General features: G+C 49.1%; 1 protein-coding gene across 4 annotated transcripts in view; it reads left to right on the top strand.

Moving 5' to 3' along the window:
* Nucleotides 1-3,446, top strand: part of bnipl (BCL2 interacting protein like) — a 70,366-nt gene extending 66,920 nt beyond the window's left edge. For all 4 annotated transcript variants that reach the window (XM_041181615.1, XM_041181614.1, XM_041181617.1 and 1 more), the window contains exon 10: nt 2,274-3,446. In XM_041181615.1, coding sequence (XP_041037549.1) covers nt 2,274-2,313 — 40 coding nt within the window. In that variant the 3' untranslated portion in view covers nt 2,314-3,446. The remainder of the gene's footprint in view (nt 1-2,273) is intronic.
* The last annotated feature ends 12,198 nt before the right edge of the window (nt 3,447-15,644 follow it).

Raw genomic sequence — 15,644 nt, 5'->3', positions numbered from 1 at the left:
GCTAGTGTTGTCTTGGGGGTGGGGTTGGTGGGGAAAGCAAGGACCAGGTGAGAAGCTCTCCAAAGGCTGGTAAACACCATGCTGTGGCAGTGAGCTGTACAGAAGGCTGCAGGTACAGTTGTGGTCCTGTGCTGACTGCTTTCGATCGGGGCAGTGACCGAGCCGCTACATTTGACTTCAGTGTTCATGGGTCAGTGGGGAGAACAATGAAGGATCCTCGTTCTTGACTGTAATGGGATGTCCTCGCAAAGTGCGGGGACGGCACTGAGTTTGGCTGTAAGTCCTCCACAACTAAACACAGCCTGCTGTTACAGCTCGCGAGGTGACTCCCAAGGTAACGAGCCAGGCAGCAGCCGCTGTTTGGTGCCACTGCACATTCCTTCGAGAGGGAAGGGAGCAAATTGGACACAAATGTAGATTAGGAAAATGAATGTCAACATGAGAATCCCTCAAGTAAAAGGATCACAGGCAGGAGGGCAAACCTCCCTTCCATGCAAAACGGAACTGCAGTTTTCACAAAAAAAAAAGTTTCCATTTATATTCTCCACTACATAGTAGGGCCACAGCAAGAGTACTGCGTACAGCTCTGGTCTGTACACTTTCGGAAGGACGTGAGCACACTAGTGAGGGAACAGAGATTTACGAGGATGTGCTGGGACTGGAGAATTTTAGCGATGAGGAAAGATTGGACAGGCTGGGCTTGTTTTTCTTTTCATGAACAGAGAAAGCTGAGGGGACATTTAAATGAAACATTTAAAATTCTGAGGAGGGCCTCGACAGAGTGAATAGGAAGCACCTATTTCCCTGAACAGAGAAGTCAATAACTAGGGGGCACACAAACGTCAAGTAAGTGGTGGAAGGAGTTCTTTTCACCTGGTGGGGGTCCAAACCTCCGTTCCCTGTAAAAGGTGATAGAGGCAGAACCCCTCAACACATTTAAAAAGTGCTTGGATACACATTTGAAGTGCCGGAGCCTACAGGGCTATGCACCGAGATTTGGAGAGTGGGATTAGGTTGAATAGCTCTTTTTTTTGATGGCACCAAAATGATGTGCCAAATGGCCACCTCCTGCAGTCGCTTTCTATAATTCTATGTGCACAGGAGAGGATGAAGGTCAGAGCAATAACACCGATCCAAAGTATAAAGGGCAAAGAGGAAATAATAGAGAAAATTGAGTTCTACAATCTACAGGGAAAAGAGAGGGATCACAATGAGGCGTAGATAAAGTATAATCAGAGTATTAAATATATTATGCTAATGAGATAAACAGGACTTTGTCACCTCTAGACTTGGCTGTTCTAATTATCTTCTCGCTAGCCTCCTATTTTCTGTCCTATTTAAACTTGAGCTCATGTAAAGCTCTGCTGTCCAAACCATAACTCTCACACCAAGTCCTATTTATCATCACCCCCTGGACTTGCCAGTCAAAGTCAGCTTCCAGTCCAGCATTGCCTCAATTTTTAAAATTCTTATCCTTGGTTTCAAATCCCCCCTCACTCCCTCCCTATCTCTATTACCTCCCCCAGCCCCTACAACCCTCCCTATCTCTCCAACTGCCTGCAGCCCCTACACCCCTCCCTATCTCTGTTAACCCCCTCAGTCCCATAACCCTCCCTATCTCCAACTGCCTGCAACCCCTGCACCCCTCCCTATCTCTGTTAACTCCCTCAGTCCCATAACCCTCCCTATCTCTCCAACTGCCTGCAGCCCCTACACCCCTCCCTATCCATGCAACCTCCTACAACTCTCTGAGATCTCTGTGCTCCTCCAATTCAGGCCTCTTCAGCATTCCCCGATTTCCATCGCTCCACCATTGGTGGCTGTGCCTTCATGTGCCTGGGGCCCTAAGCTCTGGAATTTCCTCCCTAAACCTCTCTGTCTGCCTGTCTGTCTCTCTCTCTCCTCCTTTATGATGCTCCTTAAAACCACCCTCTTTGATGAAGCCCTCTCCTGATATTTCTTTGTGGCTCAGGGTTGAATTTTGTTCAATAATGCTCTGGTAAAGCATTTCGGGATGCTTTATTAGGTTAGAGATTCTATATAAATGCACATTGTTGTTAAATTGGTGTGAAGTAGAGCTCTGATTTAAAAACTCTACTCAACAGGTGATGATAAATGTTTGGAATAATCTTTAGTCAGAACTAATAAAAGTTTTACTGGGTCAGTTGAAGATCTTACATGTAGTTGGAGTTAGTCAGAGCACCAGAGAGGCAAGCTACAGTGGCCTTGAATTTTCTTTATCACTTACACCTCTTCTTTTTCCCTCTAAACAGGCTGGATGAAGAGTTAAATGGAAATTCAGAATCATCGTAGAAGTCTATTATTTGTGTGTGTGTGTTTGTGTGTGCATGGAATTCTACTGGATTGCTTTCTATCTAATGTGGACGAGACATTTTCTGAATGGTGAATGCAAGTAAACCGGGGTGAGCATAATGTCAAAGAGAAGAGAGATTTTCAGGACCAGTGTTGCAGAGTCTGTTCCGATTCGAAGCAAATTTTCATCCACCGTTATCGTAACAACAGCATACAGTGTTTTCTTTTAAAAAAAAAAAATTGTGCATCAACATTTTGACAGCTTAATGACTCAATGATACGGGATCAGAGGTCATGGCGTCAAATCCCAGTGCCTGCTGGGACTTAGTTGCTCCGTCATGGTTGTCATGCGTCGAAGGAGACAAAATTTAAAACTGGCCTAGGTTTCTACTTCTGATCACCACCTCGGACATTCCTGCTCAGAGAAGTGTTCATTTGTAGTAGGTGGGGACGGAATTAAACTCTTGCCATGATGCCCGTCTTGATGAATCTCAGTGCAAAGTGGGTCGTAAAGAATGGCAACACGGCTCAAGAGAGTTGGCAGTGCCAATGGGAGTGTATAGAGCAGGAAATCAAGAGAGTTTCACACTTTCATGTTTTATGACCAAACTTTGGTGGCCTCTTTCCAACACAAGATTTCCCATTGTGGACTGAGCAAGCATTAGAAGCATTGTAGTAGCCGGGGGAGGAGGGAAGTGGGGGAGAACGGGAAACGAGGTGGCGCTGACAACTTGTGACATTCACTGAACATTATCAATTGCCAAGGATCTATTTACAAACAGTCAATTTGTGGGGATGTGCTTCGGGGTTAAGGTAGTGGGGATGCTGTGATAGGAGTAACGTGAAGTGTTCTTTGCTATGCTCACTTGCATAGACTGAACGCCCTTCCTGTGTCTATCTCATGGTCTTGCAAATGGTTTATTTTGACAGGCAGGGCAAGGAGAGACAATCTAATTTTGGACTAAAACCAGAAGATTACATATTCAAGAATTGTGATCTGTTAACTCTGGCGACATTTTGCTGTAACTTATATTGGAGGAGGGAGAGGGTTTACATTAAGTCTGTTCGCAAGTCAAGGGACAGGTTTCACGCAGTGTGAGATTCTTTTTATTAAAAAAGAAAAGTTAAATCAATATCCAAAATAATATATGCTTTACATTTATTGCTAAAGTTGTTTTGTCTCCCTTTCTTCCAGGATTTGAACAATTAATCATTATAGTTTAACGAGAAACTCCAATCTCGAGACTCGGGTGGCCTAGTAATCTAATGCTTAACAGCGCTACACCCCAAACAAACTGGGTCAGGGGTTTGAGTGCCTGCTACCTGTTAGCATATGGCAGAGGGATGTGTCTGGCCAGTGGGTGGGAAACATTCGATCTCTGGGCAGAGGCAGGGAGAGAAGACATGTTATATTGCCCCAGAGGATGTTCCATCGCAGGTGGAATTTTATGGCCCCATCGCGGTGGGGGAATGGGGCTGGATAATGCAGTGAGGCATTCAAAAGTCCATTGACTTTGCTGGGACTGGAACATCCCACCGGCGGGAGGGACTGGTAAATTCCGCCCATTGTCTGATCATGGTAGTAGAGTTAACAGCAATAGCAGCTGCAGAGCATTTGGAGCCCTGCATCATTCCGCCCCCATCCCTTACTGAAAGAAACCGTATTAAGATTTGGGGAGCCAGTGGAGCAATGGTAATGTCACTGAATGAGTAATCCAGAGGCTCAGACCAAGGCTCTGGGGACACCAGAGTCCCACCACGGCAGCTGGTGGAATTTAAATTCAATTAGTAAATCTGGAATTGAAAGCTAGTCTCAGTAATCGTGACTATGACAACTATCATCGATTGTGGTAAAAACCCATCTGGTACACTAATGTTCCTTTAGAGAAGGAAATCTGCCATCATTACCTGGTCTGGTCTGTATGTGACTCCAGTATCACAGCAGTGTGGTTGATCCTTAGCTGCCCTCTGAAATAGCCTAGCAAGCCACTCATTCAAGGGCAGTTAGGGATGGGCAACAAACGATGGACTTGGCCACATCCCATGAAGAATTTAAAAAAATGATGGGCTCAGGAAAAAAGGTGAAAAGCCATTTATATTTTTTGTATATGTTTTTTTTTGGAAAGCCTAGGGGGAAGAGCTTTTATTCAGAGTAATCCCCATTGTCTGTATTTTTAAAAAATATATAAACGTTTATTTGACTTTTTGTTTTTGAAAATGTCAAATTTCTCACCTGAATAACGATCTCTCAAACACAGTGAAAAATAGAGAGAGTGGGAAAGACCCACTGGTCCATCTAGCCTGTTCCACACAAGTTCTGAAACCCTAAAAATCACAAGACATGCACTCCCCCCGCCCCCATCCAGAGTAATATAATGTCCTGGGTGGGGGGGGGGGGGAGGTGACCTGGAAGATTCCTTTTCTACCCCATTAGGCAATTTAACACTATTTTCAGGTGACCATTCTGACCAGAGTAGCCTTGTGGCCGCTCTAGTGATTGTCGTGACCCAGCAGCCCCTTGAAATTCAGTGCCCAGAGCTGTCAAAAACCCAGGCAGATAAAAAAAAGTCTCTCTCTTTATAAGCAGACAATGGGAGGTTGTTTTGAACCAGAAATTCTCTCCCTTCTTTCTGTAAGTTAAATACTCAATTTGCGGGGAACATGTGTACATTTCCTGGGTTACTGTCTGTACAGTTCTTCCTTTGCTACCAGCAAGTATATTTAAAGAAATTAAAGTAAGTTGTGCTTTTGTTTTTAAAAGAAGCATTATTTTGTTATTGAGAGCATTTCTCACTTTTTAAGAATGCACTGAGTCAGAAGGAGCTGCATGTCAATATTAAAATGCTCTAATACTGTCTCAGTGTTTGAGAATTTCTAATGTGTCAATGGAATTAAGGATTCTTGATAAACTTGGGAGTAATAAACATCACAAATGTTAATCCTGCAGTGCAAAATTGTCATATAGATGCTTGAGCCAATTTGCTGTGATGCTTGTGAGATGTCTCTCCTGTGTGTGTGTGTGTGTGTGTGTGTGTGTGTGTGTGTGTGCGTGCTCTGACTTCAGCAGTGTGCTCCCTCCACGCACTGAGGAGTTCTTGAGCTAATTCAGGATTGGTTTTACTGTGATAAATCTGTGGCCTCTGGCCATTTTTGAAGAGTCCTGCTAACACTGCACTTATTTACTCTATCAGTGTTTAAAATTGGTACCACCGCAACCACTTCATCCCAGCCTTGTGCAGCTCAAAATGGCCTCTCCAAAAGCAACCTACGTTTGAAAGGTGCGAAATCTTATACATCTGGGCTTTTACAGTTCAACTTAGAAACCCAACATAAATGTTTTAACTTTTTTCACCCTCCCTTGAGCCCATAATCCCAGTTGATACTCTGTGCCAGTAATGAGCGAGTGCTGCCCTGTCAGAGGTGCTGCCTTTCGGATAAGACGTCTGGCCTCTCAGGTAGACGTAAAACCACCTACAGCCATTATTCTGAAGAAAAGTAGGAGAGTTCTCCCTGGTATCTTGGAGCCAATATTTATCCCTCAACTTTTTAAAAAAAAAGTTATCTGGTCATGCTCACATTGCTGTTTGTGCACAGTGGGTAAACTGGCTGCTGCGTTTCCTACATCCCATCAGTGGCTCCACTTCCAAATTGGCTGTAAATCACTTTTGGCTTTTACGATTTCAGGATGTCCTACTGCAGATCTTTATTCTTGTCAACTTGCTATCAAATAACTGCTTTAATTTTCAAACAACATGTCAAAACAATGAAGAATGCTGGTGTTCCAATGTGGCAGGATGCTGTTCCTTGCATATAGTTGTCCTTCATCTCAGCCAAGTTATTTGTTGTAAATGGAGATTTAGTGTCTTCCTCTTCAGCAGGGTGGGTGAGGGAGTGGGGGGGGGGGGGGGGGGGGGGGGGGGTGAGGTGGAGAGCTTTCTTGGCTCAGCAACATTAATACATCCCCATCTGGGACGGTTATGGATTCCAGATAGACTCTTACACATTCACTCTTTTGCACTATCACGAATTGGTCTCAACACTTCGTTGTTCTATTTTCTCCTAGTCATGGGAGATTTGTACTACACTTGGCACCATAACCCACAGATGTCGAATCGTATTTTTATATTGGATAAGTGTCAAACAAAAGCGTGTAAATTTTAATCTCGAGCCCAAACTATATTATTTATCAGTTATCAGTGTTTTTATTTCTTACATGCCTACGATTCTCTGATTAATGGAAGATTATGGTGAAGATATTATTCTTATAAAAGTGATACTACAGAATTTTATCATTCTTCTCTGCCTCTCCCTGCCCTTCATCTTCACTGCCACTGCAAGATAGATATTCCCAATTAGAATATACTCTGTCAGACCTTCCTTGCTGTCTTTCGTCAAGGAGATCTGTTATAGAGACATTTTAAGTAGAGATGAAAGTAAACCCAAACCAATACATTAATATATTCCAAGGGGTAATGAAGAGGATTGACATATTTGAAATCTGAAAGTATATTAACACCTGCAACAAGAAGTGAGAAAGAGGGATTGAGGTCAAGAAATGGTCATTTAAAAGAAAACAGAAGGGCTGTTATGCCGAAGGACATAAAAATCATCCAGCCATCATCTTGTACTCTTTGGTAGTGGGAGGGGGTATATTAAAAGTCCAAAGAACCCATAAGAGCACAAGGAAGAGGCCATTCAGCCCATCATGTCTGCACCTCTGCATAAAAGGAATACCTCCTCATTTCCCTCCTCTGCTTCCTTTGTCAATTATCTTCAATCTGGGACTTCTGGTTACCGACCCTCCCGCCAGTGGGAACAGTTTCTCCTTATTTGCTTGAGTCAAGCCCTCAGTGACTCTGAACGCCTCGATTAAATCTCCCTCTTAGCCTTCTCTGCTCCAAGAATCATGGCCATTCTTCCTCCTCCTCCTTGCCGAGTCTGGCTGGCGATGGGCTCCATTCTTGTGGTGGTCCAGGTGCACCACAAACAAAATGCATTTTACCATTAACAGCTTTAAAATGTGCAAAAATCTAATCCGAATGACGGTAAACATTCAAATGGCTGTTACCTTGGTTACCTGGCAGCCATGTTTGCTTGTGCTTGGGGCACAAGGTGAGAGGCAATTCCTGTAACCCGTATGTGGACACAAATATAATTTTGTGCGCTGAAAATGCCCCTAGTTATTCACTACTCTAATGGTGTTGGGTTTATTAAAGATAATTTATTATAAATTCTAAATTTAGCTCCAACACGTGTAGTAAGTACCACAAATCGGCAAAGGGGTGGCGGGGAGGGGTACAGAACGCAATATAAACCTCCACTTTAACATCCAGATCAATAAGGATTGCCTAGATGATTAGAAAATGTTCAAAGGCGCTTAGGCCGTTGCGTTCCAGCTTAGGTCGTTATTTTGATGAAGTTAAGAATCGTCCCACCAAGCCTCCCGCCACCCCCACCGGCTAAAAATGGAATGAGCCGAGTCGACGGACGAAAGCCGCCCTGTTTTGGCGCGGAGGCCTGTGATTGGTCAGAGGGCCGACGGCTGATGTCACAATGGGTTGGGGGGGGGGGGCGGTTTCCTTGGATATGCGCATGAGCTCGCCCCAGGGATTTTTGAACGCCCGCCTCCTCGCGCGCTTTCTAACGGTTTTTTCCCCTCCCCCCGCTTTGGCCGTAGCTAATGGCGGCCATGATGGTCGGTGGAAGCCAAGAGTCCTGGCTCTCACTTTCCAGGGAGCACAGCAGCGGCCATGCACTTTGCCGTACTTACCTTTCTGCTTGCCCTCTTGGCCACATCGGGGAGGGCACCGGCTGTGACCGGAGAGTCCATCTCGACCACCGCGGTCTTGGCCGGTGAGGGGTCAGCGAACATCGCCACGGGCAAGCCGGAGCTCAGCAGATCCAGCGCCCTCACCCTTCTCGCCTCTCCATGCGCCCCGAGCACCGCCGGCCTGCCTGCCTCCAGATCGACTGCCCAGCCCGCCGCCCAGACGACGGCCCAGTCAGCCACCGAGTCGACCGCCAAGTCTGCCACGCAAACCGCCACCTTCCAGTCCGACGCCACCCAGTCCACTGCCCAGTCCAGCACCGCCCGGTCTGCGGCCACTCATTCTACCGCCCAGTCCAACGCCACCCAGCCGACCGCCCAGTCCGACACCCCCCAACCCGCTTCCCCCTCCACTCCTCAGTCCACCACTCTGTCGTCCAGTCAGGCCACAGCCCAACCCATCGCCCGGTCCATTCTCCGGCCTGCCACCCCATCCGCCAGCCATCCCGCTGCCCACGCCACTCCCGTGCCCGCCGTCCTGTCCACCAGCCATCACACCGCCCAGCCCACTCCCCAGACTGCCGCCGCCCCGTCCACCGCCCAGCCCGCCGCCCCGTCCACCGCCCAGCCTGCCGCCCCGTCCACCGCCCAGCCCGCCGCCCCGTCCACCGCTCAGCCCACACCACAGTCTGCCATCCCGTCCACCAGCCAACCCACCGCCAAGTCCACTCCCCAGTCCGCCGCCCTGTTCACCAGCCATTCCACTCCCCGGTCCACTGTCCCGTCCAGCAGCCAACCCACCGCCCAGCCCACTCCCAAGGTCGTCGTCCTGTTCGCCAGCCAGTCCGCCGCCCAGCCCACTCCCCAGCCCGCCGTCCCGTCCGCCGCCCAGCCCACCCCACAGTCTGCCATCCCGTCCACCAGCCAACCCGCCGCCCAGTCCACTCCCCTGTTCGCCGTCCTGTTCACCAGCCATTCCACACCCCGGTCCACTGTCCCGTGCAGCAGCCAACCCGCCGCCCAGCCCACTCCCCAGCCCGCCGTCCCGTCCGCCGCCCAGCCCACCCCACAGTCTGCCATCCCGTCCACCGCCCAGCCCACCCCACAGTCTGCCGTCCCGTCCACCAGCCAACCCACCGCCAAGTCCACTCCCTTGTTCGCCGTCCTGTTCACCAGCCATTCCACTCCCCGGTCCACTGTCCCGTCCAGCAGCCAACCCACCGCCAAGTCCACTCCCCAGTCCACTGTCCCGTCCAGCAGCCAACCCGCCGCCCAGTCCACTCCCCAGTCCGCCGTCCTGTTCACCAACCATTCCACTCCCCAGTCCACTGTCCCGTCCAGCAGCCAACCCACCGCCAAGTCCACTCCCCAGTCCACTGTCCCATCCAGCAGCCAACCCGCCGCCCAGTCCACTCCCCTGTTCGCCGTCCTGTTCACCAACCATTACACTCACCAGTCCAGTGTCCCGTCCAGCAGCCATCCCTCCACCCGCCCCACCTCCGCCCCCTCTGCTGACGCTGAGGTGCAAACCTCCCCCCCCATCGTCCTGATGGGCTCCACTCAAATCGCCATCAACAGCCCCAGCCTCCCCGGGGAGACAACGGCGGCCCCAGTCTCCGTGGGCAGCGGGGCCGAAATCATCGTCATCAGCTCAAAGGACAATGCGACGGAGAGCTCAGTCCCCATCATCCTCAAAGCCGGGGATGAAATCATAGTTGGTGAATCGGACAGCACCAGAAACAACAGCGACCATGCTCCTGTCCTCAGAGGCCAGACTGAAATCATAATTACTGATTCCGAGGACTCAGAAAATGCTACTTTTGCCTCCATTGTCCTCAATGAAGGGGACGAAATCATTATCGCCAATTCTGATGGGACTAAGACCGAAACAGCGACTTCCATTATGCTCGGCAATGGGACCGAAATCAGAATTGCCAGCTTAAAAGACAGCAAACCCCCTATTATCTTAACGAATGGCTTGGAGGTAGTGACCAAGCATCATTCGGAAATGGATGAGACCGAGAAGCCCATAGCTTTTACTAAGCAGAAACACCACGCTCGGACCGCCGCCCCCAAAACCGTGACCAAGGGCAGAGCCACCATGGTGGTCGTCGACGAGACTGCTGCCACGAGCGAGGCCGCGACGCTGCCGCACGAGCCCATGACCATAGTCATCTCGCTGGACAGCTCCTCCTACACGTGGGCACGGTGGAGCGCCTGGTACTGCAATTGCCTCAACAGCAGCATGTCGCGCATCCGGGGCATCATGGACAAGGAGACGGGCATCGTTCTCCACTACCAGGACTACCAGCCCAGCCACTTCCAGAGGGAGCCGTGCAACTACAAAGTCTGCGAGTGCAGTCGGGAGGACAAGCAGTGCCACTTGACCAACGTGACCTGCGTAGAGTCCGACCCATACGACTGTGTGTTGAACGACATCGCCTATCAAGAGATTATGGACTCCAAGCATTACTGGAAGAAGTTGAAAAAGGGAGTCCAGGCCCTTTACCACAAAATCAAAACATTCTTACGGAAAAATACAAATGAGGAGACATAGCCGATGAGGTAAGAGACTCACAGAGGCTTTGCTCGAGGACGAAACTCACCTCGGAGATAGCACGTGGCGTTTAAAGTTTGAGGTCCGCTTCGTACAAGGACAACTTTGCTTACCGTCTTGGAGGTTTCCAGCCTGGGCCATTTAGTTTTCAATCCATCCATGGGGATGTGGGCGTCGCTGGCAATTTACTGCCCTTCCCTGATTGTCCCTTGAGAAGGTGGTGGTGGTGAGCCGCCGTCCAACTGAGTGGTTTGCCTGGCCCTTTCATAGAATCGTAGAGTGCTCACAGCGCAGGAGGAGGCCATTCAGCCCATCGGGTCTCTGCAAGAGCAACCCACCTACTCCCACTCCCTGTCTTTTCCTTGTAACGCTGCAAATGCTTCCCTTTCAGATAACCATCCAATTCTCTTTGAAAATCCATGATTGACCTGGCCTCCCCCACTCTCTCAAGCAGTGCATTCGTTCTGCTAACCACAGTGCTGCGGGGAAAAAATATTTTTTTTCTCATATCGCTCATTGCTTATGGATCCCATAATGATTTATTAGCCACTCTCTCAACCTTCAATGATTTGTGCACATATACGCCCAGGTCCCTCTGCTCCTGCACCCCCTTTAGAATTGTATCCTTTATTTTATATAGTCTCTCCTCGTTCTTCCTACCAAAATGAATCATTTCATGCTTCTCTGCATTAAACGTCATCTGCCACCTGTCAGCCCATTCCACCAGCCTGTCTAAGTCTGCTTGAAGTTTAATGCTCTCCTCCTTACGGTTCACAAAACCTCCAAGAATACTTTCAGAGGGGCAGTTAAGAGTCAGCCACATTGCTGTGGGTCTGGAGTCACATGTAGGCCAGACCGGGTAAGGATGGTAAGATTTCCTTCCCTAAAGGGGCATTAGTGAACCGATAGGGCTTTAATGAAAATCTGGTTGTTACCATGGCCAATATCAGCATTTTATTCCCAATTTTTTTAATTAATTGAATCTGGATTGGGTGAGATTTGAATTCATGTCTCCGGAGCATGAATGTAGGTCCCTCCGGACATTAGTCCAGTAACATAACCATGATGTTACCATAATAGAGGGGAGAGCACTGCTTACACACTCTGGCCTTGTCTCCAAACGGTCAGTCCTGCGGTCAATCATTTGGATTTTGAAAAGAGGTCGTCTGGAAATTGCAGACACTAAACCTGAAGAAGCTCTGGGGAGCTTCATGATCTGATGCTTCAAGAGAAGCAAGTTTGAAATATCATGTGTAAAATTTGTTTTTTTTTTAATTATTTTGGTTTGAACATTCCTGGGAGCAAAACCCTCATTTCGTTGGTGAAAATGGGATGTTGGTAAAAGGACTTGCAAAGAAATATTTGGGATAATCCCACTGGTTTGCCCCCTTCTGTTAGCTTTTGGAAATGGCTGTTTGGCAGTTTTCATTCCAGCATTGCTGTGTGCAACCGGCATATCCAACACACCAACAGGAAAAGGTCAAATCTCAGTCAGACCACACATGAAGTTATTGGACACTGTTCTGGTCGCCAGAAGTCATCGCAATACAATATATAGGATGTCAAGGCTCGTGGTGGAGCACGAACACCAGCACAGAGCAGAGGGCCGAATGGCCTGGTTCTGTGCTGTACATTCTGTATTATACAAATGACACAGGAAGTTTGATGGAGAAAATACACATACAGACACAATCCTTTCTCCACTCATTGATCTCCCAGGGGCCTTCAAAACCAAGTTTCATCATTGCACCGACCTGCATGGATTCCCTGTATACCCGTCCCCATTTCAGTATGCACTTAACTTAATTTCAAGTTATCAATAATTAACCAGCAAGACCTATGGTAATTTGGGAAGTAGAAAAATAGAGGTTGGTCGGAGTGCAAGAATAGGCCTTTCAGCCCCTCGAGCCTGTTCCACCTTCAGGTATTTCATTATACTAAGGTCTAAAGATACGGTGGAATTCCAGTGTAACACGGGCAGGTTCCAATCTAAATGTGGGAATAGGCATTTCTAATGGTAAAAGTAATAGGGAAAAACTATGACAGATGAAATAAACTAGCATTATAAAACATTTTTTACAACCTCGGGACCATCCAAAGCACTTCACAGCCAATGAAGTTCTTGTGAAATGTGGGAAATACAGCAGCAAGCACCCACAAACAGCAATATGATGAATGACAGATGATCTATTCTACTGATACTGGATGAAAGTCTATGTTGACCCAGAACACTTGCCTGCTCTTCCTCAAAAACTGCCATCCTTCCAGGAGGGCAGACTGGCATCGGTTTGTCATCTCTTCTGAATAACGGCACCTTCAGCAGTGCAGCACTCCCTCAGAAGTTGTGTCTGTCACTTTAAGGTCAGAAAATCTACCTGCTTTGAGTAACTACCCCCCCCAAAACCCGACCCAACTACCCCCCTGACCCGACCCAATTACCCCCTGACCCGACCCAACCCAACTGGCCCCCCGACCCAACCCAACTATCCCCCTGACCCGACCCGACCATTCCCCGATTACACCCCGATCCGACCTAATTACCCCCCAACCCGACCCAACCATTCCCCAATTACGCCCCGACCCGACCCAACTGCCCCCCCGACCCGACACAACCATTCCCCGACTACACCCCGACCCGACTCAACTATCCCCCCAACCCGACCCAACTACCACCCAACCCTACAGAACCCAAGTACCCCCCCCAACCCGACCATTCCCCAACTATAGCCCCTGACCCGACCCAACTACCCCCTCCCAAACCCAACCATTCTCCGACTACACCCCGAACCGACCTACCTATCCCCCAAACTCAATCAAACTAACCCCCGACCCAACTACCTCCCCAAACCCAACCCAACAAACCCCTTGTCCCAACCCCACTACCCCCCCCGACCCGACCCAACCATTCCCCGGTTACACTCCGACCTGACCCAACTACCCCTCCTGACCCAACAGAACCCAACTACCCCCCCAAACCCAACTCAACTAACCCCCCGACCCAACCATTCCCCGATTACCCCCCGACCCGACCCATTCCCCAATTACACCCCAACCTGACCCAACTCCCCCCCGACCAACTACCCCCCAAACCCAATCCAACTATCCCCCCAACCCAACTACCACCCCAAACCCAACCCAACAAACCCCTCGACCTGAGCTAACTACCCCCCCGACCCGACCCAACCATTCCCCGATTACACCCCAACCTGACCCAACTACTCCCCTCAACCCGACCCAACCTTTCCCCAATTACACCCCAACCCAACCCAACTACCACCAACCCAACCCAGCTACCTCCCCAAACCCAACAAACCCCTTGACCCGACCCAACTCCCTCCCCCCAACCCGACCCTACCATTCCTTAATTACACCCCGACCCAACCCAACTACTCCCCTCAACCCGACCAAATCATTTCCCGACTACACCCCGACCCAACTAATTCCCCCCCCCAACCCGATCCAACCATTCCCCAACTACCCCTCCAACCCGATCCAACCATTCCCTGACCCGACCCAACTACGCCCCCGACCCAACCCAACTATTCTCCAACTACCCCCTGACCCGACCCAACCCAACTACCTTCCCGCACCCCCCCTCAAGACCTGACTACCACCTCAATCCGACTACCCCTCCAACCCAACTACCCACCTCACCCAACCCCACTACCCCTCCACCTGACCTGACTACCTCCCTCACCCAACCCAACTACCCCTCCACCCGACCCGATTACCTCCTGACACGACTACCCTCCACCCGATAACCGCTCTCACCCCACCCATCAAACCTCGCTCACCTGACCACCCCTACCCTACTCAACTAACCCTCACCCGACATGACTAGCTCCCTCACCTGACCCGTCTACTCCCCCACCTGACCTGACCACCCCTCTGACCCGACTAACCCCCCAACCCATCCCGACCACCCCCGACCCGACTACCCTCCCTCCCCTGACCCCACTCACTACCCACTCATCCACCTATTCATTCACAAAGTCTGGATTTCTAAACTTTTCACAAAACAGCTGCTGGTGTCGTCCAAAGGGGGCTCTTCCTGCATTCCTCCAACTCTTCTCCAACCCAGTTCCCCGAGGGATGTTACGCTACACATTTCTTCTACAACTGGGATCGGAAAATCCTGGAAGAAATGTGGAGCAGCATTGATTCAGGGGAATCTTTGAGCATAACAGCAATCTGCTCATCATGGCCACTGCTCTGAAGATTCAGGCCAATGTCCTGAATCTATTACTGCTGGTGACTGAGAGAATACACTGTTTTGTAATAGGTGGATTATTTCATGTGGTACACAATGTGTTGTATAGACCAGTGTCTTTCTGTTCAAAAACAAAAACAGAATTACCTGGAAAAACTCAGCAGGTCTGGCAGCATCGGCGGAGAAGAAAAGAGTTGACGTTTCGAGTCCTCATGACCCTTTGACAGAACTTGAGTTCGAGTCCAAGAAAGAGTTGAAATGTAAGCTGGTTTAAGGTGTGTATGTGGGGGGCGGAGAGAGAGAGAGAGCTTATATTTCAACTCTTTCTTGGACTCGAACTCAAGTTCTGTCGAAGGGTCATGAGGACTCGAAACGTCAACTCTTTTCTTCTCCACTGATGCTGCCAGACCTGCTGAGTTTTTCCAGGTAATTCTGTTTTTGTTTTGGATTTCCAGCATCCGCAGTTTTTTTGTTTTTATCTCAGTGTCTTTCTGTTTCCTGAATCGGTTTTGAAGATCAAATGTATGACTTAGTAATTTTCCTATGGGAAGTCTAAATGAACCGTGAAAGGAGAGTGCCTGACTCATTTAACACATTCCATTACAGATCAATTTTTTTTCCCAAGATGTCCAGGTAGCAAATATCGTACAGCAAACTGGAGATGGGATGAGGCATCCAGCAGCAATGGGAAGGAGAATGGGAGGTCCTGAACTTTGGCTGGGGTACAAGGATTTGGCATAGCTGAGGCAGGTATCCATCGGAATCATTCATGCTGATGGATTCCAGAATTCCCTTTC

Source organism: Carcharodon carcharias (assembly GCF_017639515.1).
Source record: "Carcharodon carcharias isolate sCarCar2 chromosome 36 unlocalized genomic scaffold, sCarCar2.pri SUPER_36_unloc_1, whole genome shotgun sequence".
Classification (NCBI taxonomy): Eukaryota; Metazoa; Chordata; class Chondrichthyes; order Lamniformes; family Lamnidae; genus Carcharodon; species Carcharodon carcharias.
This window is presented reverse-complemented; position numbering and strand designations above follow the sequence as displayed.